This window comes from Scleropages formosus, chromosome 23, assembly GCF_900964775.1.
Source record: "Scleropages formosus chromosome 23, fSclFor1.1, whole genome shotgun sequence".
Classification (NCBI taxonomy): domain Eukaryota; kingdom Metazoa; phylum Chordata; class Actinopteri; order Osteoglossiformes; family Osteoglossidae; genus Scleropages; species Scleropages formosus.
The window spans coordinates 14,765,589-14,792,011 of record NC_041828.1 but is presented as its reverse complement, the minus strand read 5'-3'; the positions used below and the strand labels follow the sequence as shown (position 1 = coordinate 14,792,011).

The 26,423-nt window shown below is 39.6% G+C and overlaps 1 protein-coding gene across 2 annotated transcripts in view; it reads left to right on the top strand.

Moving 5' to 3' along the window:
- The window catches only part of khdrbs3 (KH domain containing, RNA binding, signal transduction associated 3), a 72,977-nt gene extending 51,110 nt beyond the window's left edge, over nucleotides 1-21,867 (top strand). The window contains exons 6-10 of one of the 2 annotated variants that reach the window (XM_018731860.2): nucleotides 1,227-1,413; nucleotides 7,811-7,893; nucleotides 17,540-17,598; nucleotides 19,465-19,598; nucleotides 21,848-21,867. In XM_018731860.2, coding sequence (XP_018587376.1) covers nucleotides 1,227-1,413; nucleotides 7,811-7,893; nucleotides 17,540-17,598; nucleotides 19,465-19,556 — 421 coding nt within the window. In that variant the 3' untranslated portion in view covers nucleotides 19,557-19,598; nucleotides 21,848-21,867. Of the gene's footprint in view, nucleotides 1-1,226; nucleotides 1,414-7,810; nucleotides 7,894-17,539; nucleotides 17,599-19,464; nucleotides 19,888-21,847 lie in introns of those variants that run through there. The other variant, XM_018731859.2, reaches the window with a different exon arrangement.
- The last annotated feature ends 4,556 nt before the right edge of the window (nucleotides 21,868-26,423 follow it).

Below are 26,423 nucleotides of genomic sequence, written 5' to 3'. Positions count from 1 at the left end.
CATTACTGCACACGATATTAATGTCACATATGGTTGTCTTTGACTGGAAATGGAAAAAAAAATATCCAATTAAATACGAAAGGACAAGGTTAACCTTATTAATTTAGTATATAAAAGTGAAATTAATAAATTATGCTAATGAATCTCAGTTTGGTCTCAAGCACACAGTGGGTATGGCAGCTGGAGTAAATTTACCTTGCTGTACATTAATTCAGGTAAGGTTACTTCAGTTTGGTGACCTAAGTAAAGTTTATTATTTTATATTTGTTATTCAGAAATGTCAAGAAAATGAATATAATGACAGAATTTAGGCGGGAAAGGGGAATGATAGAAGTTGTCAAAGTGAATAAGAAGGAGTGTAACTAGTGCCCTGATTGGAGATATAAATGCTGTGGTGTCTTCCTAACAACTTCTGAGATGGTCGTTTTGATTGTGCGGAATGTAGAGTCTTCTGCCATAAAATTAACTATTTAAATTACTAGGCATTTATATTTCATTACTGAAGATATATATTTGTTGAAGGTTTAATTATTCTGTCCCCAAAAGTTTGTTTCATTCTAAAAGTGTTAAATAAATGCACATGGGCTTAAACAGACTGCAGTACAAAGCTGTGGCAAATTATTTATTTGTTTATTTTTTCTTAAGGTGTATCTGTCCTATGCCACAAGTGTGCCTTATTCTAAAATAGTTAAATACAAGTGATCCTGAGCAGATGGGAATAGAGAGCTGGGGAAAATAACACTTTATGTACATGTACTGTACCTTCCACTTATTGAGCTGTTGCAATAATTACTCTTTCAAAAAGTCATCTTCCAAAAGTCTGCTTCTTCCTTTTGTATTTGGAGTCCACTTCATATTACAGAACTGACAGACAAACAGGGTCCTTCCGCTTCCTTCCAGTCCGATGTACACAGTTTGAGTCTTTTTTTTTTTTTTCCCCAGGCGCTCTCTTTCTTATTGTTATAGAGAATCTTTCTGATATTGATGAGTTTCATTTAAAGATTACAATGAAGAATACAGAAAAAGTGGTGTAGTGTCATGGGCTCGAATCTGACTAAGTCTGTGTGGAGTTTGCGTGTTTTCCCTGTCTTTCGGTGGGTTTCCTCCAGGTGCTCTCGTTTCCTCTCACTCTCCAAAGACATATTGTTTTTGTATCATTTATTCTGATGGTATGTTTTTAAGCAAAGTTGGTTACTACTGGCTAAATGTCTGTGCCTGTGGTTTAGGAGTCGCGGAGGTGTGCCCCCTCCGCAGGCTGCTGTCCCCCGTGGCGCTGCCCCAAGGGGAGCCCCGCTGAGCCGCGTGCCCACCACCAGGGGCAGAGGGGTGCCCACCCAGAGGGCAAGAGGGGCACCGCCACCAGCCGGGTACCGGCCTCCTCCTTCCATCATCCAGGACACGTATGGAGAATATGTGAGTAGCTTTAAACAGCATCTGGCTTCAGTATTTCTCATTTTTTTTTACTCATTTGGCAGACCTTTTAATCCCATTTCATAAGCATTGCAAATCATACTGTATAATGATTATTTGCTGTATAGAAGCTTCTTAGAAGACTCTTTACCCCCTTTTCACAGCTTACATTTTTACTCTTTACCAGTGTGCGCTGGCCTTTTTTATGCAAGCCATACAGGAGCACATACTGAAGGCTAAAGGAGTACAGTAGTAGAACCCTCCTGGGACTCGGAAAAGCAACCTGATTTTTCTGGCAAGAGTTTGTCATTGCTAGACTTGTTTTCATCCCTCTGTTTTAATTCTTGCTAGGGATTTAACTTTGTGTATTTTAAAGAGCATTTATGCTGACTTCTAATCACTTATTTTTGTAATAATTGTAATCGGCTCTGTTCAAAGCGGATCTGGAATGCAGGGAAGAAAAGCGGCGCTGATTTCTGCGGGGATTTCTGACGATCCAGTGCCACGTAGCCGCTCTCCGGCCCGACGCCGCGATGCTCCCCGCATCCCATCAGCAGCGCTTGCGAATGGGGCGGGAGACGTTGCTTCCATATCTGTCCCCGAGCGTCCGCTCTAATCCTCGTCATTGTCGTGTCAGGCTAAGCACATTACTCAGCTCAGTAGTTTGACTTGACCAGTGTAGCATTACAGATGTTGGCTGCATCTGTCAAGGGTGGCCTTGGAAGCTCGGCTTAGAAATCTCCTGGTCCTCCCCGGCGGAGCTCTGCGCTCGTGGTTGTATTTTAGGCAAACTCATTTCTGCACCCGTCTATTCTACAGGCGAAGTGTACAGGTAGTGCTTTTGTGTTCGACTTATTTTACCGATCCGCAGCTGGTTTTTTACAGCAAATAAATTATTTACTGGGCAGCAAACAAGGGCCTTCCGTGCAACTCACAGGTGCACAATTATATCAGTCATAAAACTGTCCCGCTGAGACACAAAGGAGACGTGCGGCTGGAACGGCGTCAACAGGAAAGCCAAACTGGGGTGCAGAAGTGTGTCAGCTGATGAAGTGGGCTTTTTTAATTTATTTATTTATTTATGTATTAGCCAGTTTCTTCCAGCAAAATGTCAAATAGTCTCTCTTTTTTTTTCCTGTAAACTCACATTTACACAGGAGCATGGATGTAGAAGCAGTAAAAGCGAGTCTCCCAGTTTCGGTAAATCGCCTGTTTCAGTGTTTATTCCAGTATTTTGTTTCCGCTCTGCACTCCATGGCTTCGGATAATATAATTGCTGCAAATAATAATTGGTGCACAAGTAAACACCAGACACCACGAGGCACAACAGAAAAGTAAAACGTTTGGCTCCCGTGTCTCGTATATGTTTTATCTGCGCCGAGGCAGCATCTAGCTTGGTATCAAAGCAGGTGCCCCAGGTTTTTTGGCATAACTGCTACATACATAGCAGACACGGTGCGAGCGGATGAAAAAGGTCATGCCATCTGGAAATTACTGTGCCGACCCACACCTAACGCCAGTTGATGGATTTATTCAAAGGCAGCGGTTTGAAAAAGAGAGGTCACGGCTAATGCCTGCCGGACCAGCTGTTCCCCATCACTGTCACTGTTGTAAACGGCTCACCTGTGTGTCAGAGGCGACGCCGCCGTCTGGCAGATGATAAATCGAGGGAAACTCTTTAACTCCTGTCCTTATATCGTGACTGAAACGTCACGACGGCTCTCGACTCCCGCCCAGCGACACCCGGGGATAAAAGCATTTTAATCCTTCTGTTGCGGATGGACTTGGGTTGTGTGTTCGAATGCGATTGGTTTTGCCCCCCCAGCCTGCGCTGGGTTCCAGACTGACACGCCGCAGCATCCAGCTGCTCTCTCAACCGTCCATTCAGATACGTGGAAGTGTATTTAAGGATGCTTACAAATAGATGCAAATTTTTTTAAAGGCAGTCGCTGTGAGTGTCACTGACTGGATGGAGCAGAAATGCATGCATGGCCAGTGCCATCTATCGCTTATCATCTGTCTGCTTTTTTTTTTTTTTTTTTTGCTGTTGATACCCATAGATAAAGGTAAGATGAAAGATTTTGAAGCCATCGGTACAGTTGGGATGCCAGAGGAGCAGAAGTGGTGAAGATGATCAGAACTACACTGGTCATGGCACATTTCTTCACACACTTCCCTCTTGATCAAAGATCCATAAACATGTGTCATCAATGCAGTGTATATTTAAGAAGTGGTTGTTTTTGGTGCCTCACAGCTCCAGGGTTTGGCTGGAATACAGTTAATCCTGTGTAGAGTTTACATGTTCTCCCCATATTCACTTGGGTTCCCTCCTACAGTCCAAAGATGTGTTTTAGGTGGAATGGGGACTACAAATTGCCCTTAGTGTGTGTGACTTCACTGTGATGGAGTGGCATCCTGTCCAGGGTGTTCCCTGCCTCACGGACTATGCTTCCAGGGTACACTCTGGACCACCGCGATTTTGCACAAGACATTTACATTTATTCATTTAGCTGACACTCTCCTCTAAAATGGCTTACAATTGTAAGCTAGTTACAACTGTTTACCCCATTTCAACAACTGGGTAATTTTTACTGGAGCAATTTAGGGCATGTATCTTGATCTAGGGTACTACAGCAGTAGCAGAGATTCCAACCGTCGACCTTCAGATCCAAAAGCAGCTGCTCTATCCACTACACTGTCAGCTGCTCCACGGTTGTCACTGATGGATGGATGTGTTTCAATCCTTCTTCGTTAAAATGTTGTTCTATGCAGATTTCTCATGATAATAGTTGTAATTTCCCATCTTTCGAGCAAATCTGCTTGCCGGTCTCTCCCTTCTTGTGATGTGGGTGATTGGGGATGCTGATGCGACTCTGGTTTATTTTGAGGAAGAAAGAAGAGGATGCAGGAGATTTATTACTGCAGACATAGTCAGTCAATAAATCTTGATGTTGTGTTCTTAAATAGCTGTTTGAGTCACAGTTGTATCTGAAATGGATTATCAAGTGTAGCCATATCTGATTGCTGAAAATCGTTAGGATTAAATTTAGAAAAACAAAATCCAAATGTGATTATATACTGTAATTGACGGGGTATTTTAATCTGGTTGCATCGTAATTGGATCCAAATCTCATCCGATATGTTGCCTCGAACTCCTTTCTCTTTCATGATATTAATCACGCAGGACCAGAATAAGGAGAAATAAATGCTTTATTACACTGTGATTTACCAGTGTGCTGCGTCTAAATAAATATTTCATAGAATCAGAAATACCTGTCATTTCCTCGAAGGCTGAGATTTACTACAGTGCAGTGATTTATTTTCCGAAAGGTAATACTGTCATGATCCACGTTTCAGTAGTGCTAAAAGACAGCGAAATGCTGGTAACACGGTAAACTTACAGTGTCTTTGCAGTAGAGTGTTTTTTTTGATAGTTTCAGTTTTTTTTTGTAAAATTTTGTTTGCAGGAAAAATCCCCCAGTTACACATGAATACGGTAGAGATGTGTCATTTTCGTGTCATCAGTTTCAGATGTACAGAAATCATATAGCTAAATTCTTTTTTTTAGTATAAATGTACATTTATGACGTCAAGAATCACTCTCAGATGTATGTCTGTAAACAGGTAGATTATGAGTAATTAATTATATTTCATGAGACACCATATGGGCAATATTTCGTGCCCATCACTTGTTGATGCAAACAGGTTTAAAGAACTGTGTGGTATAAAGAACTAGAGGCGTGCCTTCGCAGCCGTTAAAAAGCGAGCTGAGTCTGTTGCATAAAAACCTCCCAAGTATGAGAAATAGATTTTTGAAGCTGCTGATCCATGAAGCTTTGCAGTCTTTCGAAGTCAGTCACAGTGTACGTTATTGCGGTTCAGAACGCTGACCCTCTTGTCAGGTCTAAGAGAGCAAAATGTAAAATGCATTCAAACAGATTCATTTTTTTTTTTTTTTAAATGAAAATCCATTGTTGCATAACCCAGAACTCCAGCGTGCTCCTTCTATAAGGCGGTAAAAATTCTGTCTGCATGAAAGGTTTCTCACACCCAAGTAATGTCACCTCTTATTTGTACAATATCAGTCTTTGTTGTTTCAGCAATTCGCATTCAGAGCGCAGCGACATCATTGCTGTGGTTCCGACATGCGGGTGCACAGTGCCCTCGGAGAGCAGCGCCACCCATTCTTGGGCTCAGATCGCAAGCAACACGTTTCTCTTGCTTGTTAATCTTAACAATTCAGATTGTCCGAATTGCCGGTTAAGTCCGTCCATTGCTTACAATTAATTTCATTCTACATTTAAATTAGTTTGATTAGTCACTTAATGGGATGCTGCCAGGAATGAAATGTGTCGACACGATTTGTGTTTGCTTCAAAGTAACTTTCTTCAAGTTATTTCTGACTCTGAAAGTTCTGGGCAAATAAAACCGAAAATCGAGCAGATGTAATACAAAACTGCTTTTGTAGGATCTCGCTTTTAAAAATGGTGCTGAATCCGGGCATGTGGCTAATGAAGAGCACCATGTTCCCCAGGGGCAGGGTGCGTGCAGAATCACGTTGGGTTTCAAGGGTGACCGAGCAGAAGGACTCCGTGGGCCTGACCCAAGTGGGCAGTGCACCCCCCCCCCCCCCCCCCCCCAAAAAAGGACCCTTTGGACAGGCGGCTGCGAGGGCGACGTTACAAGGAGAGCTCTTTTATGGACTCGGAGCTCCAAACCAGTGCCTGCCGTGAGGGCCTCGTGGGCCCTGGACTCCCATTACTCCCACTAATGTACTGCAGCATCTCTGGCCATTCTGTGGGATAACTAAGGGATTAGTCGACTCATTGCTCTAATACGGGCGGGAAAGCACTCTTCATAAATTCTGATATCCTAGGACGCTTTCAGAAACCACTCTGCAGGGGCAGTTATGTGGAACACAAAGTCAGAATATTAAAGGGGCATATTGCGGCTTACAGTAAATACCAGACCTTCACCCTTCCCACATCTGTGCATTATGTTTGTTTATGACTGCATTATCATTTTACTTCTACATATGTGTATAAATCAGCAATTTTAATCAGTGGGAAGCAGTTTGTGTTATTGACGTATTCCTTTAATATTACCCCGAAGCAGAGCTTTCCAGGTCTTGGGCCTGGCTCGATTTTTTGACGTTTCAGGGAATATTTGGCAACATGGATTAGGTACAACATGCTTTTACAGTATTTTTCAGAATTAATTTCTGGATTTCTTTTTTTGCCCCTCGCTTAAGCCTCATAGTGTATCTTACATGTTCATAAGTATGGCTGCTGCTATGTGTAAAACATGTTTTTGCTGGTTATGTTTTTTAAAAGGATAGATGATAGGTAAACTTTTGGCCAGTTGTGCTGGCAGTGGTTTGGTGAACAGCGGTGATGCTGGTGTCTTACGGTTCCTGTGGTTTTGGATCTGGGTTCAACACCAGCTCCATCTGTGTGGTTTTTCTGTGTTTCCTATGTTCCTCTTCTACCTGAAAACCACCTTGACTTTGGCCTGATGGCACTTATGTGATGTTAATTTCTTTGGCATTTTGGCTTTCGGAGGCATGAAATTGAGCTGTAGTTTTTGTCAAATAAAATTTTGTTCCTGTCACTTTAAGCTTGTTGTGTTTTCTCATTTGGTCTTTCGTTGATACTGAATATTGAACGATTTGGCAGAAGTTCTGTTAATGATTTTCTTGAAATTACGATCTTTTTAAATTTTTGCTGTTGCACACTTGACCCTCGTTTTCAGTCAAAAAAACTTTTGATTGAAAAGCCTAAGCAATACAGTGTTTTCCTTAAAATCATTATATTTTTTAGTCCTCAATGAGAAAGCCATTACTTTTATTCATTCCAGTCACAGCCATTGACATTAAGAGATAAGCACATGCTCAGCGTTTCAAGGGTTGGTATGTGTTATGATGAAGTTGATGAACGTAGGTCTCATTTAGGCCAAATTATGGCAGTTGCAGAACAGCTTCCTTTGAAGTCCAACCTGGGGGGTTAAGCTGAAGAGCAGGCAGATGTTCACAGCAACGGTTCAGAATCTGTAATAAAACCCAGTCACGGTATTGGCGGTGTCAATCTGTGAGGTCATGATTTTAATAGGAAGTGTAGGCCAGATATGTCCACCATGCTGTCATCAGTCAATACATTTGCATTTACATTTATTCATTTAGCAGCATTTTTTCCGAAGCGGCGTACGTCTCACAGAAAAATACAATGAGTCCAGTACATGAACAGTAATAATATAAAAAAACTATTGAATATCTCACTAAATAGATCTTCCTTGTGTGTTTTTCTACTTTAATATTTTGATGCAAATGAATTTTGTGTTTTTTAAGTATTAAAAGTTGCCTGATATTTCAACATATGTAACAGCCCCGGTCTGTGTCTCCTAGGAATACGACGACGGCTACGGGACAGCTTACGATGACCAGGGCTATGACTCCTATGACAACAACTACAATAATCAAGGACAAAAGTAAGCCATACTTAATATTTTCATGTTAGAACGTCAACTCTGAGACTTTGTGTTTTGTCATTTTTGTCATATTCAACATACAAGATAATCTGACATTGTATTTTATTTTAGATGGGGGTGCGGTGGCGCAGTGGGTTGGACCACAGTCCTGCTTTCCAGTGGGTCTGGGGTTCAAGTCCCGCTTGGGGTGCCTTGTGACGGACTGGCGTCCAGTCCTGGGTGTGTCCCCTCCCCCACCAGCCTTATGCCCTGTGTTACCGGGTTGGCTCCGGTTCCCCGTGACCCCGTATGGGACAAGCGGTTCTGAAAATGTGTGTGTGTGTGTGTGTATTTTATTTTAATGTTGATACCAGTTGAATTCTTGTCAAGAAGTGTGTATGGTTAGTTTTAAGGGTACATCTGAAGGTTAAAGAGCCCTGCAATTAATTTGACTGATCTTAATTATAAACTTTTTTTTAGCTCATTGTAGAATGAAAGGGCAGAACAGTTTGCGTCTGCCCTTATGTTGCTTTCATTAATCGTCAGGTTGGCTTTAGGACTCTCTTATCAATAATACATGTGGTATATGTAGGCAAGGAATACATTAGAGCTATTGTACAAATAACAATGGCCTTTTTGTAGCGAAAATCATTAGGAAGTCGTTGAAATCATTAAGATGTATTATGAATCATGCAAATTGAAGCTGTAATGGGAAAAATAGCATGGGGTACCAGTTGGAGTTTGTGATGTGAACATGCACATTGCCTATTAGCCAATTGTTTGAATAGAAATTAAATAGAAGGAAGGTAAAACTGAAGTCATTTCCACTGCCATCCCAGTAACTCAAAGCCAGTTAGTTGGTGTCTTTCAGCAGTTTCATAACTTGATGCCTCTTGTGTTCCTTGATGTATGTTGTTTCATCCACTGTACTTCTGATTTCTTTGTCAATTTGGGCTGCACGTTGCATGTCTGTGTCCATGCTGTGTTTTGGGATATCCCGTTTTACCACGATTTTCTTCATGCTGTTTGTTCAATGAATGATTTCCATTCACTCGTAATCTGCATGTTTTCTGCTTACAAGCACAGCGCTGCAAACTTATGCATGAGATACGTCTCATGAGGTGCCTCGTTTTGCAGAAAGGAGCAAAAGGTTCTGTACTTGAATATTTTCGGTGTCACGACTCGGGATGGAATTGAAGACCCCCCGCGGAGCTAAATGAGTATTGATTTGCGGCGATCGTCCTACCAGTGTCATCTAAGGTCAAAGGCTGCGATTTGGTGCAAGAGGGCCCGAGTCTCTCCCTTTCATTAATCTTGCTTTTATATTGCCTAGCTTTTTTCAACAGTCCAGCTGCTTTCAAAAAGGGCTGTGACTGTTACTGCACTTAAGATGTCGGGGGAAAAAAAGAAAAAAACGCATTAGCGGAAGCTGCAAGCGCTGAAAAGAACGCATTAAAAGGATGTATTAGCCCGTTGCGTGCTTTTTCGTAAGTGACGCTTGACGTGTTCTTTTGTGCCAGTGTCAGAACCCAGTTGAGGGGTATCTGTGAGGGATCCTCTCGCCCGCGACAGGAACTTGGCGCACGGGTGTATTTAAAAGGACTGGTTCCAGGCGCTGGGGGCAGAGGGATCCATCTCGGACTTGCTGGCTGTTACATGTACAAGCCTGGCCGGTGGAGCACATGCCCAGAGTGAATGTCTGTGTCTTAAAAGCAGCATCTTGAAGAATCGGCAGCAGCTTGAAGGCGCAAGAAGAACATGGTCCATCGTGCATTGGAGGCACCCGGAGGCCTTGTAGACTCAAAAAGATTTCAGATCAGTTATCTCGGTGTGGGGACACAGCTGCTAATGGGGAAAGGCTCTACAGGCGTGCCTTGAGAGACTGCTCTTTCTCGTTATGTGTTTACTTTCTATTACCATATTTGACTTTCAGAGAAGTTGAATTCTTTTTTAATCTTTATTCAAGTTGCGGTGCACACTTGGACTTACGGAGTATGACAACCGCACAAGGGTAAAAGTGACGCGGGGAAAATCCAGCCAAGTTTACTTTGCCATGCAGTCAGTAGAGCTTGTACAAGAGATGGCTCAGTGAATTACATTGATTATATGGAATTTTCTAGAAATACCCTGTGCTGCACCTTAACGTGGAAAGAAAAAATCATTACCATCGGTCCACTGGGAGGGATTATTTTTAACTGTTTTCTTTAAATGTCACAATAAAATTATTTTTTTCTAGTAACAACGCCTATAACAAACTTGCCATACAAATTTACCCTTTCATTTTATTGGAAGAACTTAGGGTAAGAACCTTAATTAAGGGTTCCCTACATGAGGGGGCAGCTCCTGCACTATGGGTCTGTGACCTTAACCACTGACCCACCTACTGTTACCTGCTGGACTAGAGTACCATGTTTTGCGTTGGAACAGCACCACTCTGACCTCTAAAAATGCTGTAAAATCCATTGCAGGGTCAGCATGGGGCAGGGCAAATGTTGAGTTGTTTCAGACTCATTTTCGTGGTTCCGATCCATTACCATTATGTGTTTTACCATTGTGCTCTAGGTCATCTCCCTGTATTTTTTTACACAGCCATTCACAGCTGGTTTCACAGATCATTGTTGTATTTTCTTTTTTTTTTTTAATCTTTTGTACACTGATTAAGAATATAACCTGTTGTGTTTCATCAAAGTAACTCAAAATCCATTCCTTATTGTCTGTCTTATATTGACCCAACAAGGGTTCCATTTAACACATTATTTCATTGGGTTTAGTAATCATCATGGAGATAACATGTTGAGGTCATCCATTTAATCTGCTGATGGACAGGGTGAAGCACACTTTTTACCCAGGCAAAATTTTACCAGCAGGTCAAAATATCCCTCTATGGCCCGGGGCAATGTGAAGCTGGATGCACATATCGTCCCTATCCTAAAAGTGCTCAACACGGCCCAAGGACAATAAAGCCGTCCAATCTCAGAGTTGAGTGCATGACATGACTCAGAGCTGGGGGCTTAACAAGCTGAGCAATTTACCATTTCTGGAGCCCGATATTACCCTGTGCCCTGTGGGTGTGGCTCTTTGTTTCTTCGTGTTCGCATCATCTGGGTCCTGCTTCACATTACTGCATTTAGGGTGAAATAAATGTGTACAGCTGTCAAAGAACATATCAGCAGCATGGGAGCGAACACATTATGGGATAATACAAGCATCCATTTTTTTTTTCGCCCTTATTTTTTTTCTTAATATTTAAATGCCATTTCAGCATCCCTCAGCCCATGCGTGTGTCTGAGTTTTGAGAACAGCGGCAGATGTGTAAGTGCTGGTTAGATGACCTGCATCAACACTGGTGACAGCTCAGATGTGAGCTGCAAATTCAGAGCGGGGAAAGACACCATTTTTCTTGAAAATAGACCCTTAATGAAGTTAATCCATTATAGAAAATTACAGAAATCTGACAAGTGTTGAAATTAAAAGGGACGACTACAAATTCTCATACAGTATATGAAAACTGGAATGATTATCACAAGATAGTCTGACATTGCTTAAAACCTTCTAAACATTGTGATGCAAAATCACAAGGTTTGTCTCGAGACCGAGGAATGTACAGGGCTTCCTTAGGTAGAGGACATTAGAGTAGAGTGCGTCTTTTGGTTGTATCTTCAAAATAATATCTAGACAATTGAAAATGAGAATGAAGTCAGTTAGCTCTTTTGGGACGTAAAACATGTGTTTCTGAGATGTTGAGGGCTGTTATAATATTTGTCCTGAAAGCGGGTAAGGCTTGGAAGACAAATGGAGAGGCTGATGATTCCTGCTATTTCTGGGCTCACAGAAAGGCCATCCAGGGGATCACAGTCTGGAGTCACGCGACTATTATTTCCATCTGACACACTTTCTGACCAAGGGAGTCTGATATCCACGACCTTCTACCACCAGCTCTGCATCTGAATCTCAAACCCGACATATGCTCATCAGGGCGAGTGGTTGCTTCTAGTTGCGGATCATGGAGTGAAAGGGCAAACACAACTGTACAAATACGCTGAGAGACAAAGGGTGCAACACACAGAAATAACAATGATCAGGCAAAATGGTCATTCATTCATTCATTCATTCATTTTCTTTAACTGCTTGTATGGATCATTGTCTTGGAGGTCCGGAGCCTATCCCAGAATCACTAGGCACAAGGCTGAGGGACTATCGCAGGGTAGCCACACACACACACACACATACACATACACACACTCATCCAATTTTTTTTAATTATTATTTTTTATTAATTATTGTTTCCTTCACCTGAAATGTTCAGTGTTCCCCAAAAGCAAGCATACAGATATTAACCACAACCATACAAAATTCTCAACAAAAAAAAGAATACTCGAAACAGCCTGTCAGAATGTAAGCTCCAAGTGTTTGCGTTATATTAAAAGAAGAAAACAAGATCTCACCTGTGTGCTGTGACGATACTCGGTGCCTGCAGTCTCCGAGCTGCTGCCTGTGGCAGTAATTTAATACTTTGGAGGGTGAAGCTCATCTCATGTTGAGAAGGTGTCCAAATTTGTCTTCCCGCTTTCTTTACACTCTGGGAGATCCAGCCGCTATAAAACAGGTACACTAATTCCACTGTTATAGTGCTTTCTTGGCTGTGAAATTACATAGCAGCAAAATGTATTTTTTTTTTTACTCTTTTTTACTTTTTTGCAACATATTGCCACTGCGGTTTATAGACAGCACTATCGTGTAGTTAGCAAACTTTATGTACCATACATATATTAATGTGCTTCAGCACTCTATGTAAACATTGGAAACTTAACAGTTGTAACGGTTGTATTAGTTGTGTTTTACCTAATATATTTTTACACTGCATTCTTTATGGAATATGACTGTGAATAATGAGGCATGATCATCCATACAATCCCCACCGTGTATCGAGGGAAAAAATAAACATTATAGATTAAAGAGCAGACAAAGCTCAGGAATATATTAACATGCTGTGTAGTTCACATACTCTATTGACTGCATTTTATTACATCAGCCAGTTCATATTTACATTTATTCATTTAGCTGACACTTGCTTCTCCAAAGCATCTGACAGTGTTAAGGTTACAGTTATTACAAGCTTACAATTATTTGCTGATCATACAGCTGGGTAATTTTACTGGAGTGATTTAGGGTAAGTACTTTCCTTGCTCAAGGGTACTGTAGCTGGAGGTGGGGATCAAGCCTGTAACCTTTGGGTCCTAAGGCGATAACTCTAACTACTACTCTACCAGCTGTCCCCAAGAAAAACTTATTTTTTGGAAACAGCAAGAGTGGTCTTCAAGGCAACACGTGTAAAGAGCGGAAAACTGTCACCACCAACTTGATTTACTTCTGTATGGCATCGTGGGGAATTCACTGATACTTAGTGGGGGCATTTTCACCTATGGCAACATGGTGGCACAGTGAGTAGCACTGCTGTCTTATAGCTCCTGGTTGGTGCAAGAGGGCAAGGGTTCAATCCCTGCTCAGTTAGTGTGGAGTTTCCATTTTCTCCCTGTGTCTGTGGGGGTTTCCTCTGGGTGCTCTGGTTTCCTCCCACAGTCCAAAGACATGCTGCTTAGGTTCACCCATAGTGTGTGAGTGACAGAGAGAGTGTGTTCCACTGATGTCTGGATGAGTGACCCAGTGTAAGCAGTGTAAGTCACCTTGGTGAATAACGTGTGTGTGAGTTCATTGGAAGTCACTTTGGAGAAAAGTGTCTGCTAAATAAATGTAGTGGTCCATTGTTACTAGTGGAGGGCAACCTTCCTCTTTATACCTTATGCAGCCCAACAGACAAAAATCACTGTTCTGTTGACTGTGTATTTGCATGATGGAAAAAATTATTACAGGTTTTAAAGAATATGTGTGTTTTGTATGTGGGGTAAAGTTGTGAGGTTGGTACTAAATTTTGCCCTCGGGTCTTTCCAACCTTTCTTAATGTGCTCTCCAGTGCTGAGGATTTATTCCCGAGGAATTGAGGAGTAATGGCAATATAAGAAAACAACATCCACCGAGGGATGTGTAGTACATCATTCAGATTTAACATTGCCATCTGGTTAATAGCACTGGGGCAACAACGTGGGCACTTAAAACCAGCCATTCGTGGCAATGACAGATGCTTGGGAGAGCCGCCGTTCCTCGGGAAGCCGGATCGAAATCGAATTCCCGATTGCGGGGCAAGGTTATCTAACAGCGGTTGTGTTTGTGTTCCAAGGTCCAGGCCGACTGCTAAGGCGGATGATTATTCTCTTTGTCTTTGCCAGCTGAGAGGCAGGGGAGTCGCCGAAGCGGGACGTGTCTTGCTAATGAATGTCAAATCAAAGCTTGACCTATTTAGAAAGTCAGAGCAGTTTTGCAATTATGACACAGCCACACTTCTAATGGGAATTAAAACACGCTAGCCATCTAATGGAATGCTTAAACATGAGCACAACACTGGTGTTGTTCGGTTCATCCACAGTGGCGCTAGGAGAGTGACTGGTAAATCAACAGAGTATCTTTCAAATATATGGATAGAAAACGGTACTATTTATTTTTTTTCTATATAATTTGTAGGGATATTGTAATATTAGCCCTGTACTCTTTTAAACATCTTATAAAGCTGTGTTGGTTTCAAAAGGTAAGAGCGATTCCTTCCTCTGCATCAAGCACTGTAATTATCCATCATAATGGTCTCGTTGCATCATCATTAGCTCTTAGGAGAACCGAATGGGCAAGATGTTCCCTGTTTTAAAAATAGATCCGTGAACTAAAGTATTTTAGCACTAAATAGGGAACACGCACCCTGTACCCTTAATTCATCTAGCATCTAAATCCACACCTTTTTGTCGATCGGTGACAATTAATTTTTCACTTAGCTTGAGTTCTTATGGCCAGAACCACAGGCTTGACTGAGGTGCATTTTTGCAGGCCGTTGCACCCAGATTCTCGCCCTTCAAAGTGTTCCCAAGCAGTTACTGACAAGGGTAATTGGGTAGAAGCAGGCATGGGGTGAGGGGCTGCGCAGGGATATTGACAAAGTGTCACAATTGAAATTAGTGGTTTAGCACATAGGATCCCTCTCCCCTCCACCTGGGCCGTGTCCATTTCTCCCTTCTCTAAGGTCTCGGTCTACGCGGCGTCATCTGCCGTCTGCTGGCGTCCGGGTCTTTCCTGCATGACATGTTTCTTTCTGAATGTTTCAGCTCTGGAGCAGAAAATGCACAAATGAGCATGTGATAATTAATAAGGATTAAATATATTATCCAAAACACCTTTTAACAACATCCTAAGTTATTTTTTTAAAATGTAAATGTATGTTATTACATAGAACATATTTCCAACACCTAGCAGACATCTGTTCAGAGTGAATTATTGCTGGACAGACAGGTGGAGACATATGATGGGGCCATATGTACGCAATAAGTTCTCATGCTTGTGGTTCCTTTATTTTCTATTTGCTTCTGATTATTTATGTCTCATAATGGTTTGAAACATGTGTGATGTGGAAATAGAAATGCCTTTGCTGAAAGCCAATAGTGAATTTGTCTCTCCAAATAATGATAATGACGCCTTCTCTGCCAAAGGAACAGAATATGTATCTTTAAGGGGTGACGGGAGGGACAGGTAGTTCTGCCGAGTTTTTGTCATAAACCTAAATTGAAACAATACATTTTATCACGCTAGTTGTTTAATAATAAAAAAGACATTGCATGTATAAAACCTGGTGGAAAAAATAAATTAATGGTACATTGCTGTCAAACTTTGTGAACCAATTAGCAGTTTAATTTGCACAAAAATCGCATTTCGGTTAAGTGCCTTCATCAGGATGCAGGTGCATTAGGTGAAAAGAGACGTGTAGATACAATACATGTAACAGGTTATAATATCTCAGCTGTTAGACAAACAGCTGAAGCCAGTAACTAAATTGTGGATGGTGACATAGTGTGTGTGAGAGTGACAGAGAAAGTGTGTTTGACTGGTGGATGGATGAATGACCCAGTGTAAGTAGTGTATCTAGCAGTGTAAGTCATCTTGGCGAATAAGATGTGGTCTGATAACACTACATAGTGTTCACCGGAAGTCATTTTAGGAAAAAATGTCTGCTAAATGAATAAATGTAAATGGTGTCCATAAAAAGCAATGTATGTGTATGTCGATTTAACAAAAAAAAAAAAAAAACAGTAGGGACAATAATTGAAAAAGTGTTAATAATTGTGGATATCTTGCTATGGACTGGCACCCTGTCCAGGATTTACCCCCAGCCTTGCATCCAGTGATTCAGGAATAGGCCCCGAACTAGGACGGGCAGTCAATACGTGTATCTACAGTATGCATATATGTGAATGAGTGAAATACAGAAAATAAAAAAGCACATCTGTGTTTTGTGCAAATTAAATTTTCAAATTTTCTTTAATTTTTAATACGTTTTTGCAAATTAAATGTTTATCAGTTCACAAAGTTTGAGAGCGCTGTCCCATTCCTTTTATTCCAACTGACTGTATACAGTTGGGATTCCATCATCCAAACATGTTCTATCATTTTTTTATCGAGTTGGGCGCGTCTTTTAGATGTTTCTGCACAAAATTCTGGCAGACACCCCACTTACCAGATTGAAATAAATTTTCACGTTTAGTTTTTTGAAGGTATATTTTCTACATTTGTATCCTTTACCCTCTTATGCCTTCATTCAAAGGTATCGTCCGTAAGGTATAGTAGCCTTAGAGTCAGATCACCAGCACTTGTGTCCCTCTGACGTTGTCTGCTGGGCTTTGAAACCCAGAGAAGGGGAAACATGCTCCTCGTGCAGGGGAGACTGACAGGTGCAGGATGTGGACTCAGGTGCAATAGGTCTTCCAGGATTGATGACAGCCGTACAATAAATTACCACTGTGGGCCGAATGACACGGGCGATGCTGAATGTCACCGGAGCTGGATTGTTTTGTCTGCGAGCCACCAGGGACCCGAACTGAAAATGCTGGCTGCCCTCTTTTATTTTTGATGATCACTCCTATCTCCATATGTGATACAGTAAGACAGTGATGTGGTATTAAGGCCCAAAGAGGAAGCATAACTTGCGCAGGGAGAGTGTGGCAGAAAAGCATGGAGATGCTTTATTTATGATGGTGCTCTACATTTGTGCAGTGAAAGCAGCCGCACAGACGGGTTCTCTATAGCTGGTATCATGAAGGATCATACATGTCACATCATTTGCGGTCTTGTGGCTGGCTTTGCGATATCGGTTGCTGACATTCTGCGGCAGTCATTTACTTATTATTTATCGCTGGCTGGTACTGATTCGTTTTGCGTCAGTGCGTGTGCAATCGTAACCAGTATATGAAGCAACTCTCGTGCTATCACAACGCAACGCATAATTACAATATCATGTTTTACATCCTTACAGGATGCATTTGTAATACATGCACTTCATGTACTAGGGATTCAGCCTGATGTGGCTTGTTACTGGAGCAAAAATCCCCCCATCTACCAGTTCTCTGTGTTTTTGCCCTTAAAATGTTGATTAGAATGCTGAAGATGCTGATACTGTTGATACTGAGGCTTGTACTGGTCTGCATTTATTTATTTTTTGTATTTCTAATATGTTCAGAATTTTTTTATCAGTATTTCTGAAATAAATAACTGTCGTCATTTTTCCATTTTCTCACAGCTCAGAGGACTATTATGAATATGGACACGGAATAAGCGACGACTCCTATGATTCATATGGTGAGTTCAATGGACTGGCTTACGAAATAGTTCTGTGGCTTATAAATACATTGATGACATTCATTTCGTGTTTAATGTGGATTTTCAGTTCATTAATTCAGTTGAGTTTATATTGACACATCATCACAGACCCTGGGCCTTATCATTCTAATTTTTCTTCTAAATATTTTGATATTTTCAAACAAACTTATTCTTAGAAAGTCAGGGAGTTGAGCCCATTGCTTTGTTGCGTTGTATAGCACACCTTTGTTTTATCTGAACAGTTCAGGAGCTCTACCAGTCAGAAGATGAGATTGTCAATACAGACCTTGGAGCACTGTTTTAATCTACCTTTACTGCTGTAAGGTTGGTCTTTGTTCATCTGTCAGACCAGTCCTTTGTAGCCAGCATTGTTCATTTTCTCAGGAGCCTTTACCTTACATGCGTCATTTCAAAGCGTGAAGCCTCTTTGTATGGTGTGGGTATGTTTGCACACCAATAGCACTGCTGTTAATGCTTATTATGGCGCTCTCAAAAAAGCAGGACAACATGTCTGATCTCTAATGCTGTAAAAGTGCAGCTTGCTAGTTGATGCATTTAGCAATTCTTATCTACAAATAAACTAAGAAATGTAGTTAATGAACTTGCCAAAAGTAAAGGGAAGGTTTATGAGTTTTTATACATTTTTTAAACATTTCTTTGAAAATGTTGACATGTACGAGAGTCGAGGAGTTTGTTCAATCATGTGGTCTTAAACAGAGAATGACATCCAATTAAATCCTGTTACAGTCTCTTGAGCTCATCATGTCTTGGGTGTTTCTAAACTGCCGCATGTGAAAATGTTCATTTCAAAGAACGGGTTCGGCTAAGTCAAAATAGATGTCAAATGTCATTGTTAGTGAAAGAAATTCATTTCTCTTATTTCTCCTCTACGCTGATTTGTCATTAAAGCAAATGTCGGGTTTAAAAATAAAGACGGAAACTTGACAAATTAGAAGCTGTTAAGTCCTAACATTGATGTTAGCTCACAGTTCCTTTTCTGGGATCAGATGTCTTTTCCGCTGAAAGCAAATACTTCAGGTCTATCAGATGCCCATTCATTTCCATATTAAGGACTATTTTCTCTACTGGGCGCTCAGCATGTCAGTCCTTTCTGCTGAATATTTTGTGTAACATTCCCACCAGAAATCGTCCTTGACCTCAAAACGATCTCAACGTACACGCATTTTAGGAAATTTCAAAAATCCATTTGACAGCTTAAAGGAGCCCTACAGTGCAATGAATGGAGCTGATGTGCAGTCCCACTTTCAGACATAAGGTTACCTTGTTCAGTCCATTCTTCACAGTGACACAAAGTGAAAGGATGACAGGTTTAATTAAAAACTATTGGTTACCGACTAACAGAAGGCCTGTCCAGAAACAATAAAAGATATGCTTCTCCTCTAACACCCAGTTCCAAGTTCTTGCTCCAGGGATGAGCCTCAGCTGGCTGAAAATCAGACAAAAGAAGCGATCAATGCGGACACTTGTGTCTTGACAGTGATGGGCTTCAGCGAGCGCTGATTTTGGTTAATGGTGATTGTGACCTTTTGCTAGGAGACACTAAACACTCTATTTGAGCATCCTTTGATGTTCAGTTTCAATTAAATAAATGCCTCTTCCCAGGTGAAAGACTAATGCCGCTGCCTGGTTAACGTCACATTTTGCATTACCTCTGGCGACAATTTGTTTGTTGGTTTATTGCAGGAACCAGGGAAAAACGTATAACCTGGCACTGCGGCGTTAAACCCCAAACCTGTCGCGGGCGCTTGATGCAATGCTGTGCAAAGACAAAAGCAACGAGAAAAGCAATAGATTATTCCTGCCTCTCCATTCTTCTTCCACCAGGCCAGGAGGAGTGGAGCAACAGTCGACACAAAGCCCCACCGGCAAGAACGACCAAGGGAGCGTACCGGGAGCAGCCGTACTCCAGATACTGAACTGCTAATAACACGTCCCCCTAAGTCCCCTTGTCATTCCAAGTAATGGATTTTCTATTGAACAACCCCTCCTTTTGGAATAAAACCAACAAAAAACAAAATCTAAAAAAAAAAAAATGTGGATAAAAGAAGGGAGATGGTGAAAAGGCCGAGATTTACTTGTAAAACTTGTTTAAAAAAATCCACTGGACAATATACATAAAATAAATACATTACATATGTAACGGCATCATCTTCTGGAAATACTCCAGCTTGTAAAATAGGTAAACTATCCATATTTATAAACTTGTATTCAACATGAATGAAGCCGTTATGCTCAATAGAGGTTCTTATTTCTTTAAAATGTCATTTGTTTAGTTTAGTAGTTTATTTCTATAGAGGGCTGGGGTGATATAGGTCCTGTTTCCGAAGAGTCATTGGTATACTGTAACTTATGTCCTATGTAAATCTACCTTTACCAATCAAAGCCAGAAAATCATGATGCAAATATTGCTGTAATCTTCCTTTTTTGTAACTGAGAGTTCTTTAGTGTTAAAGGGCTTATAGAAGCACGTTGTGTAATCATTGTGGATTTTATTTCCATTTAAGATTATTTTGGCTTGTGTTGAGTTGCCTGATCCTGTATTCAGTCACAGTAGTTTTCCCTTTTAATGATTGTTATGTGTGTCTTTAATAACAACTAACATTTGTTTCTGATGCTGACCCCCTACCACTAAAAATCACTGAACACTTTGCATAATGTTACAAATATGTTCATGCTGACTCCATTAGTTCTGGACACAGGTTCTTAATGCTGAAAAAGCATCATCATTTTTACTAAATAATTTAAAACGGAAGACTTCTACTCCTTCACTAAGGAAATGGAAGCAGAAAATAAATAAAGGATTCTTACCTGGTAGTAGGTGTTCTAGAGGCAGTGTCTATTTATATTATTAATATAGCTTGTGTAAGCCCTTTAATTAATATTTTCGTCTTGGTTGATAACAAATAAACTTTTTGAAAAAAAACACCCTTGTGTCAGCCACTAATTGCACATATCCTTGTTAAAAATTTCAATAATTTAAACTAACGTTTTTATTAGACTGATTAAATTCCATCATTTTTCTTCAGTAAAATTTGTTTAACCTTAAAATCTTCCTAGTACTCATGGCAGTATCTCCATAGGGAAAAAAGGTACATGCATTAAGGGTTGTTTTGTTTAGAAATAACAATAGTAAATAATCCTACCCAATCTGGGAAAAGCGATATGTCATTTTGTTATTATTATTTTAATTGAATTTTATTCACATGGTTAAGTCTAATATAGTCTATACATGACCTTTACTTAAACTTTTCACTTGCAAACAATATGACAAAATAACATTAATTTTAATTGCCACACTTGTGGTGATGCTTCTGATTTCAGTATTAGTATTTGCATATAATAAGGCAGACAAGTAATATCTCATTAGTACAGTGTAATTAATTAGCAAGTTGGTGTAAATGGTATAAATACAAATGTCTCCATCTTTAGTCTCTATCATTGGAGACTCATTAGGGATTTAACATAAAGCCAGATTAAAATAGATGGAACATTTGTTTTTAATGTATTGTGCCTGTATGTGTGTGTCTGAAGATGAAATACCGTAGCATAACAATTGGGAAAAAAAATAGAACTGTATTCACTGAAGGTAAAACAGTTATGTAAATGAAGACTCCAGTAGCAGATCTTTGTAGTTTTGTTGCTGTTTCTGTTCTTACATTTTTTTCCCTTTGGTTAAGCAAGACTTTTTCAGTGTGTAAACAAGCCTGCTTGCCCAGTGCAATAAAGAGAATCTAAATGATGCTCGCCTTGCCTGAAAATGGATGGCAGTAGCTGTTAAAACGGTCTCCGGGTGACAAGGTAAATAAATCCAGTGACCATTTAATCTTACCTAATTTACCTTGATATAAAAAAAGTTTCCAAAAGTAAAACTTCAAAAATCAGCTTAATAGTATATTTTAAAAAATTGTTTTCCTAAATACTGTTAAATGTATAAAGCTTAAAAAGGAATCGACAGGCAGTGCTATTTGCTAATTAGATTTGTGTTATTAAAACTAGTCTCTTTATAAAAACACTATAAATAACTATAACGCATTTCTTCACTTTTATATACACTAATTTGAGTTTAAGAAATTGATAACAATGTTTCATTAAAAATACCAGTTAAACCATATTTAAATGTAATGCATTTTATCTTTGTATTCAATTTTTATTTTGAGTTTTCACCCATATGTTTTAAAGTTATTTCTTTATCTGCTTTCTGTTGTAGGACATTGATGATGTGGCTGCAACCAAACTCTGCTGTTTCCAGTATTTGGAAGGTAAGACAAAAATTCTTAAATTACGTGGGCGCAACTGTTGGATAATGGGTTCGTGGACAGTATGGTGACAGAGCACACACCCACGCTCTGAAAGTTTGGAGTTCAAGTCCCTAGAAAAGATTATCGTACTTCAACGGGCTTTTTCACCCAAACCTCCTCGGTGAAATAAAATCCTAAACTGTAAAATTCAAAGTAGCTGTAGATCAAAGCATTAAATAAAATGAAATAATAATTGGATTATTGACAAGTCACAGTGAAATGTGGAGAGTGGTAATGATTAGTGTAAAAAATAACGAAAATAGCGCAGTTTATGACAAAATGGGAATGAATCTGCATCGACTATTGCTGAAAGCTGTAACTTGAAACATTAATGGGAGTGAAGCTGAACCTGGTACGAAACACAGTGCGCGGCTCAGGAGTTTCGGCCTCCCGTCCTCGTTGTACCGAATGTACAGTGTATAAAATATGCAGTGGACTCTGCATCCAGGTCGCTCTGCAGACAGCAGTGCAAGTCTCAACGGAGCGCTCTGCTAATCCTCAATCTTCTAAACCTCAGAATCTACTTGAGAGGGCATCACCTCCACACTGATTACTTATACATCGCATTGCGCACACAGAGTTATTAGGTGAACTCCTGGAGCATCACTTCAATTTAAGTGTACAGTGTTCAATGAGTGGCCTCTGTGATTATGAACATGTTTATTCACTGGTCGATAATGCTTTAACAGTTTTTAACTTAAACGTGCCTGATCTTGGTTTTTAATCTGAGCATCATACTGAAAAACAGTTGCGGTGATTGTGATTTTTGCATTATTATTAATATAGCTTCATTTTTTCTTTCTTAGGGTATGTGAAGTGCACACAAACTGAACATGACTTGACAAGGAATGCTTCCCTCTGTCCAAGATGGTCTCTAATGGCTTTTCTGAACAAACCAAGCGGACATACCCATAGTGTTAAACCACTTTTGAAATAAGAAAATGGACAAATAACAGTTTTTTTTTTTTTTTTTTCTCCAGAAATGTACAGAAATTTGAAAAACATACTTGGTTAGGATTTTGCAGAAATGTTTGATATTCAATTTATGGGAATTTCAACTGGGCAGAAGCCAAATATGAGCCGGAAAAGGAACAAAAATTGCATCTGATGTGCATTGCATAGTCCTTTCTTCTTCTTCTGATGTGGCTTTGGGGGATGGATATATATATATATATGTGTGTGTATATTATATATATATATATATATATATATACACACACACAGTGTATATATACACCTATGTTTTTATGTATATACACGTATATATGTATACCTATAATATTTTTTTTATTTTATTTTTAGATAGAACAGGCTATTAGCCCATCTACTGACTGTTTTGTTTAGAGTTCTGTTATTTTTTTAACAGTTTTCTTTGATAAAACCTGTATTCTGGGAATAAAGCACAGTAAATAGTGTATTATAGAGTACACTGTGATAATCGAGAAGAGAACTTGTTTGTAGGCTCTCAGATGATAAGGTTACATGGAGCAGCAGGTGCCTTGTGCTGGAAAGACCCAGGTTTGAATCCTACCTCCTGCTGCAGTGCCCTTGATCAAGATCTTTAACCGACACAGTAAAAAGATTACCTAATTGTATAACTGAGTAAATTATTAGTAAATCACATTGAAGAAAAAGTTTAAGGTATAAAAACAAGTAAATAGAGTGGATGATATGCATCAGAGGCTAGCCAGCAAAAATTGTTACAGCTTGTACATACGATTTCCAACTCTTCTCGAAGGAAATCCAAGGAAACCAAGGAAACATGGAGAAGTTTTTGTGGGATTGCTTCTGTTTTCAGAGAGCAAACCCTGCAGACAGTATTAATGTAAATCATCTGATGACCCAACTGGCCCATTCAGGAAAAGAGAATAAAACCATCTGCAGACCAGATGAGTTCACCAAGGAGCAGGTGCATTATGTGAGGATCACCAACGTCTTTCACATAACACATATTTGCTAAATTTACTTGTTAATCCCACCAGTGTACTATGGTGGAAATTTTTTTTTAAAAGCGACATATGATTGTACGACTTTTTTGTTTGTTTTAATCATTTAAATGAATTAATAATGCCAGTGCCTGAGGTCAAGTTGCTTTAAATGGTTTTATATAATTTTAAAGCATGGAAGTGCTATTTGTAATATGGTGAAATAAAAAATTGTGCATTATAATTGCATTTCATATTTTACTAATTAAATACATTAAAATATTTTTCTTTTTGATAAATTCACTGGCTAAATGGAGTCTTTGCAAAAAAAAAAAAAGAAAGTTGCAAATTATAAGTAGTAGCTGAATATTACAATCATGTCTTGCCTACACCAGTCAAAAGTTTGAGTGCACCTACTGGATGTTTTCTCATGAGTAACTCGGTTCACAGGTTTACCAGCCCACACGTCTTCCCAGCTCTTCTGCAGCCGTGCCCAGAGGTGTAGGACACTTATGTGTTGCTTTGCTTTCACTCTTCTGTCCACTTTGACCCACAAAGGTGTTGCCCAGGCATACTGATACTTTTAACTGTTCCTGTACATCCCATGTTGTGTCTTCTTGCACCGAACAAATTCAAAAATGTATGCAGTTAATTACTTGACCAGACAACAAGCTTAATGGGAAATTAATCCTGCATTTTAATGTTGCAGTAATTTTCAAGCTAACCTTAGTGACCCACAACTTGTCTGAAATGATGCAGACAAAAAAAATTGCCATCTTACTATTTTAGAAGTTTTAGAAATGTTTTAAATGCGAAGTATTTCAGAAATACCCTGAATACACAATTTCTCTTTATTTCAATATTTTCTAATCTGTTCCTAGTTGTTAATTACAGAGCTGTCCATTTGTATTCTCTTTTATAACTAGAGGGAAAATCTCGTAGCTCTGAACTAGAAATTGGTCTTTTACATATAAATGCAAGTTTCCACAGTTAGTAATTCTGCATCTTAGGTTTAACAGAAAATGCCAGTCTTGTTTTTTTTTTTTTCTTCATTCTTCTTCTTTCATGTTTGTGTGTTAATGTAATCTGCCACAGCAATAAATCCCATGTTGGACTAATGTTCTTCAAAAGGAGTCTGATACCATAAGGCCATTGAAAATTTGCCCAGTGCACTGAAACAGACTGGCAGCTGTCATTCATCAGATTTAGAGTCAGCACGGTCCCGGTCACACCGGGGACACCTTATGATGAGACAATTCAAAACATCTCCCCAAAAACACAAGTAAATGCTTTTCACTCTATTCTCTATTTTTCTGAATTTGCAAGCATACATTTTTACAAAAAGAAGCTGTCTCCCCGTATACTAGATTTTTTTAATTAAATTTTCTAATTGTAAATTAGTGTGGTAATGATTTTTCTTGTACCACCGTATCTGGATGCTGCTAATGAAGGAAAATTAGAAAAAAAATATAATTTTGATGAGTACAATGATGTATAGTTGACCAAAGGCTATACATCTCGTTTAGTCAATGCCTCCTTTTGTGACACAGGTGTCTATAGCATGGTTCATCTTCACAGGAAACATGGGGGAATATTAAATATGGATTCCACCTGGAACATCAGTTATCCTCTTACTGAGAAATATAATTTCTGTGTTATCATTGTTACCCATGGCAAGCAATGGAAAACCACTGGGCATACTACCAGGGTGAAAACACTGGCACCGGGATATCTCTGCTGGATGATTAGACTCCGTTAGGCTTCAATTACTGTAGCTTTTCATATTCTTCTAAATCATACTGTGCGATATTGACAGCATTCAATCTTGCTCAGCGAACTGACCATTTTTAGCCCAGCCAAAGTACAAAACTGTCTTTGTAACCGGTTCAACAGAAGCATGCTAATTTGGGCAATCCTGAATAATAATTGGAATGAATCAGGTAGGATTGAGATCCATTATCCTAAAAATACATGCAAATTGTGCACACGTTTATGTTGAGTGGGGGTTCATGTAAGTTACAGACAGAATTTTCATCGGAATGAAGTGTAGTGATTTAAATGTCAAATAAGACCTCACACCAAACTAATATCAGTACAGAAAACGGGTTTGCGTTTTACATCTTATGGTAAAACTGAAATACAGCTACTCAACTGAACTTTTTTTCGTGTTTGTTTCGGCAAGTGCTGCTTTGTACCTGACGGAGACTTTTATTGAGAATGATAGAGCAGAAAAAGACCATTTATAGAACTAGACATGAATGAAGCAATTAAAGCCAGATAAACATATTCTGCTCAACAAGAGAGTGGAATTCCCGTTCTGAAAATGTATAAACGGGCTCACAACCAACAGACAGCTAGACAGCCTTCATCTTAAAATTAATATTAGTTAATAAAATAATTATAATGCGTTAACCCCATGCGGCAAACAATCGAAAATAGCTATTTATTATTATTATTTATATAATGCTTACAGCTGCTGCCTTCAGTTCCAAAGGTTGCCAGTTTGAATTCCACCTACTGCTGTATTATCCCCTTGAATGAGATGCTTTACCCTAAATTG